The sequence below is a fragment of the Populus alba genome, chromosome 8 (genome assembly GCF_005239225.2).
Source record: "Populus alba chromosome 8, ASM523922v2, whole genome shotgun sequence".
Taxonomy (NCBI): Eukaryota; Viridiplantae; Streptophyta; class Magnoliopsida; order Malpighiales; family Salicaceae; genus Populus; species Populus alba.
The window spans coordinates 1,375,294-1,397,616 of record NC_133291.1 but is presented as its reverse complement, the minus strand read 5'-3'; the positions used below and the strand labels follow the sequence as shown (position 1 = coordinate 1,397,616).

The window sequence follows — 22,323 nt, the reverse complement described above, 5'->3', positions numbered from 1 at the left end:
ATGCATAAAAGAAATGAACAACAATGCCTGTAATTTCTAAGACCAAGACACTCCCAAATGCATATAGTTGATAAAGTTAACCTGCTGGAAATTTAATTTTGATGTAACGTAAATCACTAATCACATAAATTCCCAATAATCCAGATGAAAAGTTAAAAAAAAACACGCACTACAGCTTTCCTTTCACGAAGCATAATACAAGCTGAAGGACCCCCAAGCTCTTTTCCTTTTCCTTTTCCCCTCAAATTCACAGTAAAAAGATTAAAACTTTGGGAAATTGTCCTGCCTTTTGACAACTATAATATACGCGGAAACTATAAATTCCATAAATAAATTGACTTTAACATAAGTTTGATGTCATTTTTTTCTATATGGCTGCATATAATTGATTTTTTTTTTGTTGGCTACATTTTACTGGTTTTGGTTTTTTAAAGAGATGTAGGAATAATATTTTTAAAAGAGAGAGAATATTTTAAAATTTTTTATTTTTCATTTAGCACACCCCATGAGTTGCTATCAATAAAAATAGGAATTAAGATGGAAGAGAGAGGAGGGTTGTTTTCTTAATTCAGAAGAAGGATTGGGAGAAGACAATTGTCAGGTTTTGGTTTCTTTTAAAATTATAAGTGAAAATTCTGTAATTTTTATCGAAGGAATTTTTATTATTTTTTATTCCACAAGAGTTTCCATTGAAAATTACATATAAAAAATTTACCGTCATAATTTTCATAGATAAATAACAATGGTATATTTTCCGTCGGCATTTTCTTTTTTTTTTCTTCTAATTTTCTACTAGCGAGGTCAATTACGGGGAGGGAATTAGGAAATTTTAGGGAATGCAGGAGACAAGAGTATTGAGGAACATCGAAGACGAGGGAGTTTGTAAAACTCATTTTCAAGATAATTAGCTGCTGCTGTACGGTTTCTTGCTGTTTCTCTCATTGTAATCATCCCAACTTTATAATATATATATATAAAAACAAAAGCAATTTTTTTTTTATTAACTCTTTATCTCTCGTAATTTAAATTATTAAACATAAAATTAATGATGAGTTTTGAAAGTTTTAATAAAATTAATGATGCGTTTTGAAAGATGAGTACCGTATTATTATAAAATCAAGAATCAACATTGAAAATAAAAAAAAATCTTAAAACAGATTTAAAATAACTCATATATATATATATAATTTAACGTTTTAATGTATTTCTAGTTTTCATAATTTAACTATTTTTAAATAAAAAATATTTAAAAAAACAAAAAATGTTATTTAATCTTTACTCTAAGCACATACATTACTTACTCTCTTGTTTAAACGGATCCGTTACACCATCCGTGATTCAAATCCCATCTAAAACCTAACCCCTCACTCCGTCACCCGTCCCTTTAACGTCGTCTTCCTAACATCATCTGCTTCACCCCCAAATCGAAATCTTAACCCTAACCCTAATTTCCAATGGCCACCGACGATTTCCCCCTCATCGACGAGCCACCTCCTCACCCTCCAACGCGCCACCCATATTCCACCTCCGTCACAACCACCGGTGATTACTACTACTCTGATCACGACAAATCCGCGGCCACACCGTCCTCAAAACGCAACCAGCAAAACCACTACTACAACAACAAGAGATCGAAATCAAACAGCATCACGGAGATAGAATCTTGTGATTACCGTGATTACAGGAAGGATAGAGAGGAATGGAGCGATACGGCTATATCGTGTTTGTTAGAGGCGTATACGGAGAAGTATAATCAGTTGAATAGAGGGAATTTGAGAGGGAGGGATTGGGAGGAAGTAGCGGAAGAAGTGAGCGAGAGAGGAGGGAGTAATAAGAAGAGTGTGGAGCAGTGTAAGAATAAGATTGATAATCTGAAGAAGAGGTATAAAGTGGAGTTACAGAGGATTAGTGGGAGTGGGAGCAGTTGGCATTGGTTTAAGCATATAGAGGCTATTATGGGGAATGCATGTAATGGGAAGAGTGGTGGTGGTGGAGAGAGTGATGGTGGCGGTGGTGGAGGGAGTGGCGGGAATGTTAATGCGGTGGTTAAGCAAGTTAAAAGGTAGTGTCTTGTTTCGGTCTTGTGTTCAGGTTGTGAAAGTTTGGGTTTTTACAGGTGTTCTTGTTTGTTTGGCAATGCTTGATTACGCAGATTTCGAAACTTGATTATTGGATTTCGGTTAAAGTAGCCAGGTGGTTCTGGAATGGTATGAGATGGTGTTGGAGGATGTTGCTACGATTGACTGATCTTTTGTGTGAACGTTTATATGCAGGTATACATCTGGCAGTGCTGCATTTGCTAATACTCTCAAAACTAAACCAGTGTCAAATTTAAAATGGCCGAGAGTGGTGTTTAAAATCAGTGGTTCTGCATTGGCTGGGAATTGCCAGAATATTGATCCCAAGGTGCAAGATTCAGTATTTGGATGATTATAGTATGTTTGGACAATGATGATATCGGGAATATGCAAGTTAAATTGCCTTATTTTATTTCTAGGTAGCCATGCAGATTGCTCGGGAAGTAGCAACAGCTAGCCGTGGTGGACTGGAGGTCTTGCCCCATTCCTTTTCCTTGCTGGTTTTCTGCAACGCTAATTCAAATTACAAGATTCCTTACTCTTATGTGGTTTTTATAGATTGCTATTGTTCTTGGAGGTCGTAATTTCTTTTGTGGAGACTCATGGATATCTGCTACTGGCTTAGAGAGGCCTGCTGCGTATCAAATCAGGTAATTCACCATACTTCTTGAGCTTGTATTGCAGCACCATACTCCTAGGGCTTGAACATTATCTATGTTTGCCTTTACAAGTAGCTTGTATAAATAGCTTATAGCTTTCTTTGCAGTCTTCATCCTAAACTTAATGTATTGCTAGTTTTTGACAATATGGTAACTTATGATGTAATGTCAGCATGATGGCAACAGTTATGAATTCAATATTGCTTCAATCAGCTTTGGAGAAGCATGGTGTTCAGGCTCGTGTGCAAAGTGCATTCGCAATGCCAGAGTTAGCTGAACCTTATAGCAGGCAACGGGCCATCCGGCATCTTGAGAAAGGAAGAGTTGTCATATTTGGTGGTGCTGGAAATCCACTATTCACTACTGACACCGCGGCAGCTCTGAGAGCTTCAGAGAGTATTCCCCTGCTGCCTGCTTTTATTATATCTTGTGTTCTGCTGTTTACTAGGAGGTTTGTTTGGGGTGAAATCTTGATGCGTGTTTTTTTTTAAAATGTTTTTGGGTTATCAGTTAATGCAGATGCGCTCCTTAAAGGTACCACCAATGTTGATGGTGTCTATGATAATCATGCTGGTAACAGCAATGTAATACTGGATCACATATCATTCAGAGAGGTGGTTTCCAGGGGTGTTACCTCAATGGACATGATGGCAATTACTTACTGTGAAGAGAATGGAATTCCTGGTATGTAATGATTTCCTTATACTCATTTGCTCTTGCTATGTCAGCCTCTCTCGCATGGTTGCATTCTCCCATCCCCACATGTTACCTTGCTAATGCTGCGTGCGCTCTCCCTGTCATGTATAGTGGTCATCTTTAATTTGCTCGAGCATGGGAATATCTCAAGAGCATTATGTGGAGACCAAGTTGGCACTTTGATTGATCAAGCAGGAAGGATTAGTTAACGCATATGGATTCTTGCGTACGCCTCTAAGATTGATGCTAGTTAAATGATGCATCAAAACCATTTAACTATAATCTAATTATGGGCACCAGCTCACAAGCACTGGAGACTGGCATTGGCAAAACCCATTTGGCATTAATTCAGAGCTGCTGCCTGCAATAAATGAGGCGGGCAGGAGGATTTTGCTATACAACTCTTACCAGGGTTTGGTTACTCGGGCAGGTGGTGAATAAACGTGGAATGCGCAATGCTGCTTCACTGTGACAAATAATTTTCTTCCTAGTGTTGTATCCTGTGTAAATTTTTCTGTTTTTCATAAACGATAAACAAAGCAGGGGAGATGGCATCACATGATGTATATAACGATTATTCATTTATAGTGATTGTTAAAAGGGAAGCGATGTTTCAGTTTCAACGAGGTAGCCATGGATGTGTGATGATCCATTTGGGTCACTTATTTTTTAGGGGATTCTAACGTGTCGGAAGGAAGAAATGAAATATGGGCACCACCAGAACACGGCGATTAATTTATTACGAACAAAATTACATGTTATATGAATCTTGCTATGTACATGTATGGTTATAGATAAAAACAATGTTTGACCAGCTTGTTTGAACATAACAAAGTCACATGTTATATGAAATATGGGCAACAAACTGTTCTTATTGAGGGAGAAAACTAGCTACGATGATGACAATAGCAGGATGAAAAGCTGACCTCTTCGATATAAATCAGCCTTCACTGCAGCACTTCATGCTTGCTCTTTTATGCTCTTTTGTGTGGGATTCCTTATTATGTTTCCAATGAATGACTATGCTAAGATGTTGTGCTCCTAACTCTACATTCTCTGTATGAACAGTCCCGTTACCAAAATCTGAGGTTTCTGCACCAATCCTATGCCTGTGTTGCTTGAGAGCTCAAATAAATCTCAAACTTCTTCTGGCAAAGCTTTAAACTCTATTTACCTCCTTCCATCTATGAAAAACATCAACCAGTTATATGGAAAATTGATGAATAAATCAATGTGTACATAATAGAGTTATAAGGTACTCACCGTCTTAAAATAACCTTCGTATATAGAAAGACTATCGAGTGCCTCATAGTCTGCTTTCACCCCAATAAACTGACTAGCTAGTTGAGCACACCCAGCATCTGGCCACCTGCAGCCTCCATCTCTTGTGCGTAATGGGCATAAAGTATCGCACACTCGACCAAATGGATTATTGGAAACAACATCATCTGCCGCTACTGAAATGGAAACTGATAGATCTGACTTATCTTCATGTTGGACAATACCAACAGATTCTCTTGTAAAAGGAGAAAACACAGATTTCTGTGAAATTTTCACAGGGCTGGTCTCGATATCAACTGTAGTATCACCACCACTAGCATAATGAACTTTGCATCCCAATGACTGTATGGCTCGCTTTATGGCTGCAGTTTCCATGCTGGCCCTCTTGGCCAAGGCCATAGCAGAGCTACTGCGCTGCTTCTCATTCCGTAATTCTGCAGACAATGACTCCACAACAATTTCCGTTTCTTTAGCTTTCTTCTCAGCCCCTTCTTTTGCCTGGTTATTAATTAGACACGAAGTAGGGGTTTAATAAAAAAAGCAGACTTGTAAACATCATGAAATAAAATGAAAGGAAAAGTTAGCCACCGCTGGCCATATGTCACTAGGTTTCTGCACAATGATGCCCTCGAAGACAACAAGAGAGAGATTGAAAGAACATAATACTATAACCCAAAAGTCTACGAAAAAGCATATAGGCCTTCATGACTGCAAAAGGTCATGTTTTAGTGTGAAAACATTGTACTGGTTCAGTACAAGGAAAGCAGGTCATTACCTCCTGTAGTTTGGAGAACTTTATAGACATTATCCGACATTGAGCTTCAAGCTCCCCAGCTTGGGCTTCTGAAGGACAAGCCCACCGAAGATGGAATTGGGGCCACAGTGTTGGGGCTAAGGCTGCTGCTGGAGGTAACAATGGACCATTATGTTTCAGAGGACTGTAAAAAGGGTTACAGTGCACATGAGACCTTCCTTCTGAAGAACGCAGATCGGCCAAATAAGCCCACAAGCACCCACAAGCTTCAGAGATACCAACTTGCTGCCTTTCCTTCTCACTGAAAATTTAGATTAAGCACCCAGAAAGAGGAATTTTAATGCTTCCACAATAATTGGAGTAAAACGGAAGGGAGCCATTACATGCTAGAGAGGTTAGAGTAAACAGGAAGGGTTCTCCAGACACAGTATCCTAGTGTTCAGCATTTATGCATAAAGTTGTCCCTTTGTCAGCCTTAAACAGGAACCAAGTTCTAATCCAGCCTGAGAGTTTATGATGCAGTCAGTATATGAAACGGTAGACAAGAAAACATGCATGCCCACAAGGATCATAAATTTGTGTGTCATCACTTGTTATGCTAAGGAACTGCCAATTTTATAAGAAGAGTTGACCACCTGAACTGAGCTTTGAAAAGAATAATGAACTGTTATAAAACCAAACGCCCATGAATATGACATTCCAACATAAATGCATCACATGCTACAGACAAAAAGCTACTAGATTGTCTCTTTATTTTTGGGAAGATGAAGAGATTGCAAAGAGAAACATTCAACAGCTGATAGTGCATACCACAAATATCCAATGACAACACATATATCATGTATTTGTGAGAAGATGCAACAATGTCATTGGACATCATTTTGATCATGCGGGATATAAATGGCAGGATAAATCAGTACGGTGCATCAACAAGGGTTGATACGTCCAGCGAGATTGAATATTCGTGGCACAATCCTTTTACCACTGAGTTTGCTACAGTGGTTGGTCACTTGTGGCACAAGAGATTATATTTGTTGTAGCCTATTTCAGGACATTGATGCATTTTCATCTCTTACTTCTTCTAAATTTTTAACTTCATCAATTTTTTTCTGTCCAAAGATGATCTGTCACCCTTGAATATAAAAAAGGAAATTAAGCAGCTCTTCTTTCTCCTAGTTTCTAGTTTACATAAAGATTTGCTGAATCAATGCTTGTCTCCAGATATTACAATTTTTAGCAACCAATCTAGTGTTGAGATTGAAAATTAAGGTTCTTGACTGCTCCAAAATAAATACATCAGAAGCTAATCCATGTAGTATGGACAGGTCAAGTGAAGGCACGGCAGAAACCACAGGCCTTAATCTATTTAAGATATTCATATGTACAAGTTAAGCAGAAAAATGGAATCACCTGTTGCAGAAGAAGTTACCAAAACGACATGAAAGGACACAGTCCAACAAGTCCACAAGGAAAGCCTAAGTCATCATACAATACACTCGTCAGCAAAAAGTTTGTGATAAACCAGTTTCTTCGAAACATATTTTGTCTCAACAACTAACTTGTAATGAAAGCAACAAAATGAGTATCATTACAAGAAAAGAAAATCACATACCGAGGAGAACTCAAAAGCAAAGGGATACATCCGCAATAATTGAGAAACACAATCAATCCACTGCAGAATACATCAGCAATTTATAGAACTTATCAAAGACCATCTTACACAACAAATTCTCATATTTACTTGGGCTCAATATAATAGAGGGCATTCAAACAGCTAGGTAATTATTATAACTATTATTTAGGGTTTTTAAGTAGACTTTCTTAACAATACTCCGACCATACTCACCTTCAATCCAATCCTTCTAGTAGACTCTATAATTGCCTGAAGATCCTATGATTGCACTCTTTCCCTCACATCTCTAGCTTATGCCCCAGCATAAGGCAATAAAATTTTTAATGCATTTGGCACATAAATGCAATAATAAACCCGAGTAATAATTTTTTCCTGCTGCTTTCATCACACAGAAAGGAAGGGGGCCCAAGCAATAGTTGAACTTGTTCGCAAGGAGCTTGAGGCACAACTACTATGGTAATCCCTACTGATTTGGATTGCCAATAATAATAATCATGAAAGCCAGTTGGTACTTGATTCCTAAAATCCAGTTAATAAGAGCATGCATAAAACAACATTAACCTGCAAAAATATGGGCGACTGCTGGTTCTGTGCATGAGAAGAACTAGGAGTTGGAGGCGAAAATGATCCCGATGACGGACGCATGGGTGGCAATGAAAAACTCCCAACAGAAGATTGCCTACATAAATCAGATCTATCGCTGCTTCCAGATACAGTTGGCATTCCCCCACGCTCTGCAAATGGATGACCAAATGCTAGCCAGTCTTTTTCAATGAGTGCCTGGATGGAAATAAGATATTCCAGAATTTTTTGTTCAAATGTAAAGCCACATCTTAAGCATATATAAAGAACAATACACAACCAATAAAGGGGTCCAATAGTAGAAGAAAATACCTGAAACCCTGTGAATGTCCGATAGTATGGGTCGAGCAACAAATTAGCCAGTGCAACCAGCTGACTCGTTCTATCCCATCCATCACTAGACAAATAGAATGAAAGACAAGAACTCAGCACATGCAGAGGCTCTAAAAGAAAAGCAGGAAATTGAAAACAGAAAAGAAAGGCAACTTTTTTCTGATGGCAAATTTTGCTGAACTGAAATGCTTCCTAGATGATTCGGCTATTCGTTTTTCTGCTCTGATAAAAAGTAGAATAACAGTGGGGCATGAGTCTGGTAGCAGGCAAATGACCAGCCAAGTTCGCATTTTAAACCATGATCTGCTAGGCAATAAGACCAAGATTTTTCTGCTAGTCAGTATGAGAAGCTCTATCCATGTGATTACTTAGTGAGGAAGGGTGGATGTGAGATCTACCAAAAGAAAGCCTGAATTGGAATCAAAGCAGGTGTATGTAATTAATATTTGATTCTGTGTTAGATTATCAGCACATCAAATAGAAACAAAAATAGACTAACAGCATATTGAAATAGAAATTACAAATCAAAAGGGAAAAAAGAGGCCTTATAGTGAGCAGCACATTAAAAATCTTCAGGTTTCATCACAGTGGCAACAGAATAGAAATGATTCTTTCCAGTTGTTACAAAGATTAATAGAAGAGCACATTAAAAATCTTCAGGTTTCATCACAGTGACAACAGAATAGAAATTATTCTTTCCAGTTGTTACAAAGATTAATAGAAGACGCAGGGTCAAGATATCTGACCTGCAATGTACAAGCACTGATGCTGATTCCAAAGCAACACGAGCAGCAATCCAAGCTGAACCAGCCAAGACACTTTGAACATGTATTAACCATCCACTATCACCGAGGGTTGAAACAGAGGCAGACATATTGCTGAGATTGCCTCCACCCCAGGTCCAACCACCATGTCTCTGCAAGCGAAATATGGTATGAACAAAAAGAGATATTAACAACCACTGGAAACATATTGTTTCTGCTGAAGCCTAGGAACATAGCAAGTGTTTTAAAGCTATTAGGTAACCAGTCAAAGATCAATGTTATAAATTAATTGAAAAAAATCCCAACTAAACATGAGGAGCACATTTGAGAAAACTGATTTATTTATTTAAATTTTGACTAGAGATTAAATCATTGATGCAATGATGTCAAGGTTAAGTTAGTTATATTGGCTCATGTGCATCATTGGACAAGCACATAGGACCCGAGGATGCCTGCATTATATAAGAGCTATATAATGAACAGGATGCTGTCTCCAAATATAAGTTGCTGCCAGATATATAACTGCATACAAGTGAAGCTTTTCCTTTTTGCTTTTCTATTGAAGATGCACCCACAACAGCACAGGGAACTGAACATGAAAAATCTAGTCTTTAACCCATAGACTCACACAGAAGCGCCATTCATAGAGGGTGATTCCAATCATTTAGTGATGGTAAAAATTGGGAAACATACCACACACGATCATGCATTACTTCTGTTAATATGTGTTCACATGTCTGATGTTATTCAAGGACAAATTTTTAATGCCTCAACTATGTTTACAAAAAACTTGACAAATGGATAGATGCATGTTCAAGTTGCACAAAATAATATGCCATCATTTTCTGCCTTCTGAGAATTGATTTAAGCAGTACTAGGTTAAACCTTATCCAACAACAGAACTGCTTATAACATCTGAAGTTAATGTACTAGTTTTCAACATGCAAAGCAGCCGGTTTTTAAATTCCTAATGTGCATAGACTAACCAAGAGTGATAGCGTTCCATCTGATGAAGTGGTGCCATGAGCATCTAAGTAGTCCCTAAGCCGAGAAAGACTCTCTCTCATAGCATGTATGTTGTCTATCCCAAAGAAAACTACCTGATAACAGATAAAAAACAAGAATATGATATTAGTGAAAATAAGGCAGCAAAGTTGATGACTATGAGATACATAATTAGACAGCTCAAACCTCTGACAAACCTCAGATTGAAGATAGTTGGATGATGATTCTGAGCCACCTCCCATTGCGACATTTGCCAAAGCATTTTTTCTAGGTCTTGCATCAGCAATGTATAACTTCCTGAAAAGAAAACACAAAGATTTGGCATTTTCCAGAGGTTTTGCTACAGAAATTATTTAACTTCCTGAAATGGGGAAAAAGGAGAGGGGACAAGGAGACAGGTGACTTTTTTTAACAAACATTCATTTACTAAAACTGGAGCAAGAAAGAAAGCAAAAAAATGAGAACATGAAATCTAAAGAAACAACAGGCATATGAAATCTAAAGAAACAACTGGCATATAGCCTAGCATAAAATGCATTTCATGACAATCAATGAACATTAAGAGTGTAATTCAGGTGGATTAACAAATTTCATTTTTATCAAAAGAGAAATCAGAGTTACACGACAATAAGGAACCTAACTAGAGAAGTGCTCATTTGGTCCAGACCTACTGTTTGGAAAATTTGTGCCATTGACAAGAAATCATAAATGAAAATAAAGGCCACACTATTTCAACAAAAGACTCACAACTAAGTGTCAAGGCTTCAGCCCCAGTACATTGATTAGGATTTCCCACCTCAAAAGGGAAATGTCTCCTTCATACCTGTCTGTGAGCCATGAGTGATAAAAATTTAAACACTATGCCGCATAATCACTTGCTTTAATCATCAAAGCTATGGGCCCAAGTCTCTCCACCAAATCTATTTTAGAGTACCCTAAAATCAAACATTCTCCAGCCATTTCCAGATGAGATGCAAAACTGGAATCCTATCACTATAAGGACTGCATTTTAAGAAACAAGCGAAAGAGAAGTAATATCATGATTGAGGTTTCAAAACTCGGTACATTGATATACATTTCAAAAAAATTCATCACACAAGGTATTAAGAGCAATCCGTAGCAAGTCCGTGTAGATACTTCTTAACAACTAAGAAAGTCAAGTTAGAACATAAAAAAGAAAATGGTGCTAACATGAAAAACACAAACAATGAGAACAGCTCAGCCAAAACAAAAGGAATCAATTTGAATAAAACTACCTCTGCCCTTTTTTCTCATCACCAAGCTGAGGGCAAAGTTCTGCAACAAGCTTTTCATCTGTGTTGCTGCATGCATGTACATTGATGGGAATCAGTCATATATCAAGCAACAGATGGCAAAAGAAAAATCAAGTACTTACCTTCCAAACCTCAAAATATAAGATATCAATAGATCCCAGGAACAAAAACAAATAACAGGTGTTGCGTAAAAGAATCAAAATGGTCTGGCACTTTTTGGTATTATGGGCCATGATTCGAAAATCATACCCATAAAGGATTTTGACAATCATTGCAGCTGTCTTGGGCTTGCATTTCAATTTTTTTCGTTCTTTTAGCTTGGAAACTGTTGTTAAAATCACGTTCAGGATGCTATATGCTAGAGTTTTGACAGCCTAATTAGATAATAAAATATGTCTTGCATGAAGTTTAAGGTATCTCTATTCATGTTAAATATTAGAAACTCAATCTCTAATGAAATTATTTGAAATCTGCAGAATAATAACACCTTGCTAAAATTTATCATCAATCATGCCATAACTATTTTGTATATGACTAAAGGTTTTGAAAGGCATGCAACACCGTAACCACAATCACAAATGCACTTCAATTGAAGACCAAAATCCCAGCACTGTATCAACAATAGGCATAATTTTTGCAGAGCAATGTGTTTTAAGTTCATTGAAAGGAAATTAAGTGGGCAGATCAAACTACCTCCTCATATTCATCATCAGACCAACTAAGGGTTGAGACGAACGTGCAAGGACTGCTCCACTTTCTGCAATGCCACACACATCAAGACATCATAATGCAACTCATGATAAACAAAATAACTAAATTTCAGTTTTTCATACCGGGATGACACCAAGAAACTATAGGTAAACGACCCTTGGAACGAAAGTTGGATGCCTGGATCACTTCTTCATCACTAGTAACAGATATAAAGTTATTAGCTGTAAATCTTCGGCAAGAGTCAGCCCAGACAAAACTATATTCGAGTCAAACTAGAAGTAAGGATCTCAACATGTTTTCACTTTCCCCAATTTTACAATGCAGTAAGAATCTTAATGTTTTACCTGATTGATTTTGGAACAATCAAGGCAAAAGGATAACTCGGGCACATTAAGTAGTTGGAATTTACATTACAGATTCTCCACAGCTCATTAGACATTGTATATGACCCATTGTCGATCATATCCATTGATGCCCTACAAATGCCTTTTCCTAGAAGACGAAAATACTCATTCAACAAGCGTACTTTTGGGTTTGCATTAGTAAATTTGAATGGTCCACAGCTAAAAGCATAAAGATCCCAGAGTCTTGATGGTTTTGTGCACCTCAATAACCCATCATATATAGCCCGTCTCTGCATAAGAAAAGGCAATTAACTTAAAACATGTCAGGTGTGATGGCCCAATCCACCATTTTGAACCCATCCAATCAAATCTTTCCTCAGTTGATTTTAAAACATAAACCCTCAAAATCCCTGATTTCTGAGTCTTAGCCCACAAAAAAATAAAAAACATAGGCAGATCAGAAGATTATTCTCAATCTCAACTACATCTTTTTAACCCCCAACCAAGCAAAAATCATAATCATGAACTCCATATTTCTTTATAACAGCATAAATCTTGCAAATGAAAAAAAATTCCATCTGTAAGTGATCATAGTTTGGAGGAAAAACAAGAGCTGAAGCAAGAAGAGATAGCAGCTAAAGTCAACCTGCTTTGTTTTGGGCCGGAAACCAAAAACAATAATTCTCATATCTTTCCCTGCAAAATACAAGAACCAATAATTCGATTAGCATTCTCACTAAAGAGGACCAGGGCCAATTATATCAACAAAATAACAATCACCAACAATATTCAAGATGAAGAAAGCAAAAGAAACCAATAGCAAACAGCAATACCCAGATCCATTGTTCTGATAACTGCCTACTTCAAAGAAACCTTGCTTGTTCAGAAATAAAAATATATACTGAAAATCTCATGCCTTAATGCAACAGACATACTGTAATTTTATCAGTCAAGTTAGCCTGCATCTATAAACTTCCTCTTTAGCAACTACCCTCACTAGGAAACAACCACATTACCCCCTCCCAAATCTGCCACCATCTCTATTACTGTCATAAATTTAACTTGTTGATTGATTCTGAATCATCAAAGTGAAATAAAAGTAACATCATCACCCGTACAAATGTCAAATATGTCCTAAAGTTCTATCTTCCAAAGACAAACTACAAATCTATTGTAAATCCAACAAAAAAATAATAAACTGGTAAAAATGTTAAGAAATAGTAAAACAAACACTTCAAAGGGCGTACCAATGACTTGGAGAAATCGCTGTGATGGAGTCCTCTCAGAATGACGAGGCGCTGATTGATTTTTTACAACCTTCATACATTCCACAAAGTAACAAATATAAGACAAGCAAAAAACAATAATCAATTAACATGTGCTATGGGTGGCCAAGCCAAAACAACTTCATATTCATTAAGCTGAACAGGAGCCAATCAAAACCAAAGAAAAGTAATGGAGAAGATTTTCTAGCATGGATAAAGTTTAGCACATGCTAAAAGAGAATGGTAAAAAGGATCCATGTTGCTGACTCCAAGTAATTTGGGGTTAAGGCTTAAATTGAGTTGGGTAATAAAAGATAAGAATTGAAACAGTGACATCATTTCATATCATTAGCATAAGATTTTTCAACCTAAATATTTCATGGACGAATGGAACTGAGGTAGCATACAACCTATTATCCTAACATTATTTTGCAATGTTTTCTGACTCTGTGCCATCACATGGTTTGAGTATAAGAGGTAAAGAATACATTTCAGAGGCATTCTTTCAAGGATCAGATCATCTTTGCATAAAAAGTGAGGCACATGGCATAACATTATAATACATAAAATAACTCAAATAAAAAATTAGGGGGGGGGGGGGTTACCCAATCATTGTGTTCATTGCCAAAGGTAAAATGAAAAACTTCAGTGTTGAAAAAAGGGTTCTACGCCTACGCTTGACAAGACATAATTGCCTCAATTAAAACATGAAAATCAAGTATAAAACTCATCTATGAAGAAATGAATGACTACAGAGAATATGCAGAAAAATCAGAAATGGGGGTTCTGCATTCCATTTGGGACAAGACAACATGCAAATGCAAGGGTGAAGATGTTGAAACAAGTGCCAAATTGAAGGAGAAGTTCTCTCGGTTAATCAAGGACAATAACAACAGATAGCTTAAACAGTACAGCCAAATTATGTAGTTTATATAGCACACAAACAGCAACAAAATCTATATCAAACCCAAACTTTTTTCGATAAAAGAAAATTTTAGTGGAAAGAGTTAACATTCAAAGCAGCACACCAAGGAGTGTAAACCGAAAAGAATTTGCCATGCATAAGTGTACCTCACAAGCTATAGAAATAAACAAACTTCTCACCAACAGTACCATAAATAAATGGAAGGAGCAGGAAAAGAAATCCATAAGTTCAAGAATAATTTACCATTTTGCTGAACTTCTCAATTGTTGCTAGCGGAATCGTGCCAAGCGCAATAATATTTTCCGTTCCCTCACTCTTGAACAAGAGAAGAGAAAACAACATATGGTCAGTATTCTGTTGTGCATGCACAACATCATTTCCAGTGATGCAACCACAATTCCGTATCTCTGCTAGCATACATGCTTAAATAAATTACGACAAATAAGTTGCAGAATTGAAATCAGTACCGTTCCATCATTTTATAAAAGAAACTTAACGAGGAATAGACAAAAACGAGAGAACACGCCACTCACCAGAAAAATAAGACGGAAATTAGTCACTAGCAAGGTACCTGCGCCGTCAGTATTGACAAGAACAACACCACGTCCCTGAAACCAAGATTTGATCCATTTACCCAAAGGGGCAAAATATGAAGAAATTGAGGAGAAAGATTCATGTAAATAAACCTAGCCAGTTTTAGTAAGGGCAAATTGTTCTAGTTTTATTTCATTTAAACCATTAACAGTAATTTAGCTATAATATCAAGCAAACTAGGGTTGGTTCTAAGAATCCAATTCCTCGATTCGTTTTCCATACGCGTAATATGTATTCGAATTCTAAAATTCCTAAAAGAAAGTCTAACCAGGAATTAGAAATCACGAAAAAAATAAAGATTTTAAAGAAATCAAAAAGAAGGAAGAAGAAATTCTACCTCGACAAGAACACGCTCTGCCTCGAGCAAGCACTTGTAATTAGCGTGATGCGAGACCGAGCTCGACGCCGGATGCTGCACCTAAGAAAGAGAGAATATGGTGAATAATTTAAATCGAGAGAATATGATGAATAATTTAACCTATCTGCATTGAAATTTGAGAGGGAGAGATGTTTTGGACCTCGAGTTTGAACCAGTCGAGAGCGTCGTCCCAGCTACCAGTGCCTTCCATCCGCTCAGAATCGGAGAAAGAGTCTCTGAGCGACGTTGATCGCCGTGGCGCGGACATGCGGCGAACCGTTGAGAGAGCGAGATTGAGAGTGTTCTGGAAAGAGACGTAGGAGTATGGGCGTTCTTACCGTTCAAAGAACATGAATAGAAATATATTATCTCCGTTTGTTTGTTTTTAGGTTTAACAATTAATATTTAATATACACGCGTATAAAAAACAAATACCGCTGGATAAAGTAGAAAGAAGGAGTACTGTGTTGCTTCAAACACCCTTCTCTTTTTATTTTTTTTATTTAATTAAAATATAAAAATAATTGATTAACTTATTTAGCTTTCGTTAGTTACGAGGGTATCGTCTAATAATCCATAACTAATACATAAAGGCGCAAAATTTATAGCAAAACATTTGATTTGATAAAAATATTCTTAAATTTTTACCAACCATCACATATACTAAAAGTAATTTATTTGTAATTATTAAGCATATTGTCTAAAGAATAATTAACTCTATATAAAAAATATTTTTTTATATGACATTAAAATATTTATATCAATACTAATACTAATATGTAAATTTAAACCTTCTCTTAGTAGAAAATAGAACAAAACATAAATGTTTAATCTTGTTTTTTCTAAATGTTATTATCTATATTCTATATATCAAATAAATTGAAAATGTAAGTCGTTATTTTTTAAAATATTTTTTTATTTAAAAATATAATAAAAATAATATTTTTTTTTATTTTTTAAAAATTATTTTTAATATCGACACATTAAAATATCCAAAAATTTTAATTTAAATTTTAAAAAAATATATTTAATTTTTTAAAAAAATATTTTTAAAACACAAAAACAAACAAGAACAAAACTACAAATAATACTATATAAGTTTCTTTATCACCCCTTAACCTATATAGTATTTTGTTAACACTTTATTTTGACCGTAAAACCTCTAGAAATTTTTAAAAAACAAGTCAATAAAAACCAATAATTAAGATTTAATAATAAATTTATGTTAAAGTTAATAAAACAATAATCATCCAGGATCTTTTCATTGTCTCGTGCTACTTCTTACTCTTTACAATCATTGTGAAAGTATTTTTTAAAACAATGACTTGTAAATTATTTATCCCCGTCACATATAATTAAAGTTCAGAAATAATAAAATTATATCAAAATTTTAAAAAAGATTGGATATTTGTTTTTTTTTTTCTCACGTGAGACTCTTAATTATTAACTTACGTTATCTTCGACTATTTTAAATGAAAATATTATATTTATAATTGTTCCTTATATTAAAAAGACTCATTTAACAACATGATACATAATTTTTTTTTTTTTTTATCTATGCCTCTATTCTCAATTTCTATTCACTTCACATGTAATTAAAATAAAAAATAAAAAAGATTATATATGAAAATTTAAGAAATTACCAAAATGGACCTTAATTATGGTTAGTAATATACATTTATGATTTTTTTTTTATTTTCTAACAATTAATTATTAAATCAATTTATAAAAATTCAGTAAAAAACATCAAATATATAATTAAATAATACACGTGAGAAGCCCGTGGCAAAAAAACTTATCGAGAGAAATAATTCAATTTTTGTTTCAATCCAATATTAGACCGACTATCTAATTTCTTTCACATGATCTCGCAACCAAAAAAACAAACCCTGCTTGACAGGAGTTGAACACGAAGGCATGTTTTTTCACGTAAAACATGCGCAAGTTGGCGAGGGAAAATTACAAAAAAAACTTTAATGTTATTTATTCAACGCAAAACATTTTCTTATTTGGATTTTAAAAGATACGATTTACATTCGTATTATCAGCTGAAGTGTTGAACTTATACCATCATCAACACTCTTTAAAAAAAAACAAAATTGATAATTTAGGATATAACCCAACTAAACAAATTTTAAATTTATCTTTTAAAAACTATTAATTTAAATTTTATAAATTTTATAAATTTTCAAATTAATCAACTAATCAGGTTTTAAATTTATTTTTTAGATATTATCAATTTAAATCTATATATTTACATAATTATTAAGATTATTCAAGTTGCCCTTGTGCAGACGCGAACAGCAAAGTGAATAATGATAATAATAATAATAATAAATAATAAAAAGCTAATTGACGGATCAAAATTATTGTTTACAGTGTGTTGAATCCAAGTGTCTAGACAGAAACAAAGAACAACACTACAAGCATGGTAAAAAAACAGGAACTGCAACGAGACCTGACAGAATACGAACCAGTAATCACAATGAATTACGAGGAATAATAGGAGGGCCTAGACATGCAGTCGAGCACACAAATTATACAGGAAAAGATTGACAACCATGAAAAGAACCCCAAGGTTGCATACAGCATGCCGTCTCGGAGGAGAAGCAATGTGCTTAATGCCTGTCAAAGAATCTCATAATAATTTCCCCCAGAGCATGAATTGTATTGATGATTGAAAAACTTGAAAATGCCACAAACTAGCATGTTCAGGTGAAATTTTGGATCAGAAATTGCATCTGGAAAGGTGATTTACACGTCAACATAGAATACCACACAGCGAAAAAAAGATGATAATGTTACATCTAGTGTAGTTCTCCACAGCAAAAGTATGCTCAACCATCTATCTATCAACGATCCAAAACCTTACGTTGTAAATTTACAATTAACATAGGTAGGTATTGCTGACAAGTGTACAGAAATTACAAATCATTCGATAGCAGCTTTGATTAATAAAGCTGAACTAGCTCTATGAAGAAGAGAATAGGAGACACCTTTTTCAACAGCGATAGGAGGAAGACCTCCATTCACAAAAGAAAAAATAGAACTAGTATATTGAATCTCAAACTACCTATCACGCAGGGTGTCCATGTCCTCAGCTGAAAGAAAATGAATGACGTTCATCTTGTAACCCTAAAATGCCTCTGGACCTACCAGAATTTCGCCCACATCAAATCCAGTCTAATGTGAAGTAACTGGATTGTGCTGATGATTGCCACAGCGTGGAAGAAAGTGTTACTTCTCTACCTCCAAGTATTCATCAAACACCCTGCTGCTAGCACATTCCTGCAAGGCCTTTGTATTGAGTTCTCGCCCAAACCTCCAAATGTAATTCAGACCAACCAGAAGCTCAGTTATTGCAGATTCTGTCTTTTCTTGATTGGCAAAGTAAAGAGTCTGTACCAGAAGCACATTTGTCCTAGAGACAAACGTTTGTTGCTCGTAACTTCGCTCCGACTGCCATCTAATCATATTATGAGCAAGTGGAGCCAACCATTCTAATATTAATGTCATTGCCTCAGTCCACTCTCCTGCAAGCACATTATCATATACTGGTGAGTCCAAGCTCTTGGAGTATGGCTTTAGCCTTTCCCTCAGAGCAGCTCTCACCCTTGCAGGTAACATATTGTACAAGTCATCTCTAGCATCGTGGCCAATCAAGTGAGGAGACGCAGCTAGCTTCTCAATTACAACAATAACATTTGCATAGTGCAATGCTAAAGCAGCAGCACCAAGGGTTTCAGGAAGAGCTTGCAACAACTTATGCTGTGAACTGAAGATTGATGGACCGGTACGACTTACGTTTCCCAGAGGAAGATGGTCAGCATTACTTTCCTTGGCTCCCCTGAGGTTCCTAGAATGAACATCAGCAGAACTTAAGTAGCAATTGGCAACAGGAGATGTGTTTGAAGCTACCAGGCATCCTTTAAAAGGTCCCACTTGAGTCAACCGATTTGGTTTTGAAGGTGGTTTCCTTCCCAGAAAGGCAGGTGATTGAGGAGTCCACCAAGACTTCTTGCCAGTTTTAGTTATTCCAGAAATTGGACCCGACTTTGTAGTTGGTCCCCCAAGTGGACCAGAAAAAAAGTTCAAGTTCCTGTTTTTTCCAGAAATAGGGCCTGACTTTGGGATTGAGCCACCAAGAGGACCTGAATAGAAATTATTTTTGCTAGATTTCAAAATTGGGCCAGAATTTGCAGTGAACTTACCAAGGGGGCCAGAAGAAAATCTAGGAAGTGTACTGTTCTCAGATGGATGAACTGAAGACTGCAGCAAAGCAGAAACTGACTGGCTACGATAAAAATAATCAGAATCCAGAGCTTTTGATTCCCCAGGGTAAACAGTTGAATTAATCCCAAACACATGGCTGATTCTTCTATATATAGTGAATAGTGATCTTACTAAAAGGCGAACTGTATAATCATAAGTCTTATTCCAGAGTGAGATCTCCTTCAGATTCCTCACTTCGTGCTGCTTCCATACAAGTTTCTTCTGATAGTCAAGTAAATTATTTGGCTCAGGATCGCTACCCTTCATTCTCCTCACAGTCTGTTCGAGATCAGAAAGCATTTCCATCTCTTGGTACAGAGTAGAATTAACCGAAATAAACCGCTCCATCTTCTTAACTTTCTTATCCATCTTTTTCCATGAAAATCCCCACCCATATGGGTCAGCATGAATCTTGATCATTTCATCAAAAAGATGCTCAAAGCCCTTCAAACTAGGATCACTACATTTATTACCTATTCTGGCCACAGGCTTTGCAACATGTACCATACTTTCCATCATCTCCAAACAAATCAGACGACCAATGAAATCATCATCCTCAGCAATAAGCTTTTTTATACCCTCAGAACTCTCGATCTCTTCTCTCAACCTAGCAACCTGTTTATCACTCAACGAATGCCAAAGATGAACTAGCTTAGACATCAAGCTTGTAACTTCAAAGGCCAAAACTCCAACAACTGCCTTCTGAGGACCAGGTTCATGCTTCTGTGGAATCTTCCACAGACTACGAAACCAAGATTCTGCAACCATCTCTTACCCAGAGAGTCTGCCCAAAAAAACGCAATAAAAAAAAGGTCAATAAGCCAAAACGCACACCAAATCAATTGGATTTATAGATAATATCTACCAACGTGTCCTCATGGATCAATTCAATTAATAGCTGATAACAATAACAAAACAACTTTTAGTAAACACTTGCTCAAAAATAAATGGAAAAAAAAACTATTTTCTACTGAAAAACAAGGATTGAATCAATCACTCGCTCTCTCAATGGCGTCACAGAATTATTTTTTTAAATTATTTTCCCCCGGTCATGAATCTGAGAATTCCATTTTCCTGAAACCAATAGATTTTAACCTTCATGCAGCTGATAGACAGATTAAATTTAAACAACTTGATCCTCTACAATTCTCCTTTAAATTTTATAGGATCCACCAAACTCCTAATAACAAATCTCTCTCAATTACTAAAATCAACAAATCATAAAAAAATGAATTCAAGACCATAAATTTAGTAATAATCAGCAAAAAGGGGGGGGGGATTGCAAGAGCATCGAGTACTTTCACAAGAAACACAGACTAAAAATAGAAACTTGCAGCAGGAAAAAAAAATGTAAAAGTCAAAAACAAAAATGACAACCTTAACACATAGCTACATCAGAGAAAAAAACTTTACACTATCAACCTCAGCTTAAAACACCAAAAATGAAATACCCACAATCCAGACCACCCAAAATCCAGCAAATCCAAACACCATACACCTTAAAGGACTTAACATTACATCCAAAAACAAACATACCCACACTCATCTCCATCTGGGCCGATCAAAAAACACAAGAAGAAATGCAAAGCAGCCAGCACCATCAATTACACAGAAAAAATATTAAAATAAAAACAACGAAAGTAAAGAAAAGAGAACTTACTGATCACATGAAAAGAAGGAAGAGAAGGGGGAATAATGCTGTGGAAGAGAGAAAATGAGAGAGGAAGCAGCTAGGAAATAGTAGTGACAGAAGACTAGTTTAGAGCCACATGGAGAGAAAGAAAAAAAGAGAAAGAAGGCAGAAAGGAAATTGAGGTGAGAGAGAAAGACGGGAGAAAATGAGTGATATTAAAAGATTAAAAGATCCCACTACAAATAATTATTATAGTTTAGTGCATCTTTTCGTTCACCATCCAGTCCCTTGTCTATTTGTTATTTGCTTGTATGCCCCTTGACCGTCGGTCCTTTGCTGTTACTCACTCTTGTCTTCGTGTCCGAAATGAGAATTACTTGAATCAGTGATTTTTCTAGCAGTTTTCTTGCTCTGCAATTTAAACGGTGGTCTCTTCCCTTGATTTCGATGAACTATATTTTTCTTTCTATGAAGTTTTTTTATTTGATTCTTTAGGTTTAGTTTTTTGGCATTATTTTTACCATCGATCTAATATGTCAAATTCTTGAGATTAATTAAGTTTTATATTAAATTAAAGAGAAGAACACAATTAAATATCAAATATTTTTAGCTTGTAACCGAATTAATCTAATTTAAATTTTGACTAGAATCTAATTTAATATTTTATTAAAAAAATTAAAAAATAACATTGTTTTAATTTTTAAAATAATAACATTTTAAACTTGATTTCAATTAATTAAATCAACCCATAAATTTATTTTTGGCTTGTAACCCAATTAATCTAGTTATATCTATGCTTCCAACATCATAATTAACAAGCTCTGATCATTGTCACTTGGCAGAAGCAAGAGTGAGTTAATTATCACGCTGGTGTGATTGAGATTATCTCCTTTTATCGGTGGTTTGTAGTGAATCGGTTACAAGGCCTTGTTTGCAAAAATCACAAAACAGAGGGGGCTAGATCCCTCACAATCATTAATGGTAAGCACGCGGAAAGTGTCTTTTGACAGATTTAACCCTCCAGGTCCAAGTAGCCGCGCTCGGGCCGACCTGATCAACACGGACAGTCCAAAACCAGACCAAAGTGGCCAAAATTGGTCCGACCAAGGACCCGGGAATCATGCATCAGCTCGTGTTGAATTGTCTACTTGTTCTAGATAAT

At 35.9% G+C, this 22,323-nt stretch overlaps 3 protein-coding genes across 7 annotated transcripts; 1 reads left to right on the top strand and 2 right to left on the bottom strand.

Annotated features, from left to right (window-relative positions):
- The first annotated feature begins 1,300 nt into the window (after window positions 1–1,300).
- On the top strand, window positions 1,301–4,056 carry LOC118030497 (uncharacterized). Its single transcript, XM_035034631.2, has 7 exons — window positions 1,301–2,062; window positions 2,274–2,406; window positions 2,498–2,551; window positions 2,637–2,728; window positions 2,910–3,133; window positions 3,248–3,421; window positions 3,545–4,056. The coding sequence occupies exons 1-7, from the start codon at window positions 1,455–1,457 to the stop codon at window positions 3,640–3,642; spliced, it is 1,383 nt and encodes a 460-aa protein (XP_034890522.1). The 5' UTR covers window positions 1,301–1,454; the 3' UTR covers window positions 3,643–4,056.
- An 83-nt stretch (window positions 4,057–4,139) lies between these two features.
- Window positions 4,140–15,640, bottom strand: LOC118030495 (phosphatidylinositol-3-phosphatase myotubularin-1). 4 transcript variants are annotated; one of them, XM_035034627.2, is made up of 20 exons: window positions 15,417–15,639; window positions 15,236–15,316; window positions 14,838–14,912; window positions 14,548–14,619; window positions 13,362–13,431; window positions 12,761–12,810; window positions 12,115–12,404; window positions 11,893–11,966; window positions 11,753–11,816; window positions 11,042–11,107; window positions 9,983–10,082; window positions 9,767–9,880; window positions 8,763–8,932; window positions 7,996–8,080; window positions 7,663–7,881; window positions 7,081–7,140; window positions 6,879–6,943; window positions 5,490–5,769; window positions 4,697–5,212; window positions 4,140–4,617 (listed from the first exon to the last, which is right to left on the bottom strand). In XM_035034627.2, exons 1-20 carry the CDS (start codon window positions 15,522–15,524, stop codon window positions 4,600–4,602), a joined length of 2,577 nt encoding a protein of 858 aa, XP_034890518.1. In that variant the 5' UTR covers window positions 15,525–15,639; the 3' UTR covers window positions 4,140–4,599. The 4 variants fall into 4 exon arrangements, with proteins under 4 accessions (XP_034890518.1, XP_034890519.1, XP_034890520.1 ...); XM_035034628.2 differs by having other exon boundaries at window positions 15,236–15,310; XM_035034629.2 differs by lacking the exon at window positions 11,042–11,107 and having other exon boundaries at window positions 15,417–15,640.
- Window positions 15,641–18,088: 2,448 nt separating this feature from the next.
- On the bottom strand, window positions 18,089–21,365 carry LOC118030455 (uncharacterized). Of its 2 annotated transcripts, none has more exons than XM_035034571.2 (2): window positions 21,189–21,365; window positions 18,089–20,312 (listed from the first exon to the last, which is right to left on the bottom strand). In XM_035034571.2, the coding sequence occupies exon 2, from the start codon at window positions 20,294–20,296 to the stop codon at window positions 18,494–18,496; it is 1,803 nt and encodes a 600-aa protein (XP_034890462.1). In that variant the 5' UTR covers window positions 20,297–20,312; window positions 21,189–21,365; the 3' UTR covers window positions 18,089–18,493. The 2 variants fall into 2 exon arrangements, with proteins under 2 accessions (XP_034890462.1, XP_073267161.1); XM_073411060.1 differs by lacking the exon at window positions 21,189–21,365 and adding an exon at window positions 21,065–21,182.
- Window positions 21,366–22,323: the final 958 nt, after the last annotated feature.

Coding starts and splice junctions, on each gene's coding strand:
- LOC118030497 (XM_035034631.2), top strand. CDS start 1,455: ATGGCCACCGACGATTTCCCCCTCATCGACGAGCCACCTCCTCACCCT. Junction 2,407..2,497: donor GCCAGAATATTGATCCCAAG/GTGCAAGATTCA, acceptor TTTTATTTCTAG/GTAGCCATGCAGATTGCTCG. Junction 3,422..3,544: donor TGAAGAGAATGGAATTCCTG/GTATGTAATGAT, acceptor TGTCATGTATAG/TGGTCATCTTTAATTTGCTC.
- LOC118030495 (XM_035034627.2), bottom strand. CDS start 15,524: ATGTCCGCGCCACGGCGATCAACGTCGCTCAGAGACTCTTTCTCCGAT. Junction 12,811..13,361: donor GCGATTTCTCCAAGTCATTG/GTACGCCCTTTG, acceptor TGTATTTTGCAG/GGAAAGATATGAGAATTATT. Junction 5,213..5,489: donor AGTTCTCCAAACTACAGGAG/GTAATGACCTGC, acceptor ATTAATAACCAG/GCAAAAGAAGGGGCTGAGAA.
- LOC118030455 (XM_035034571.2), bottom strand. CDS start 20,296: ATGGTTGCAGAATCTTGGTTTCGTAGTCTGTGGAAGATTCCACAGAAG.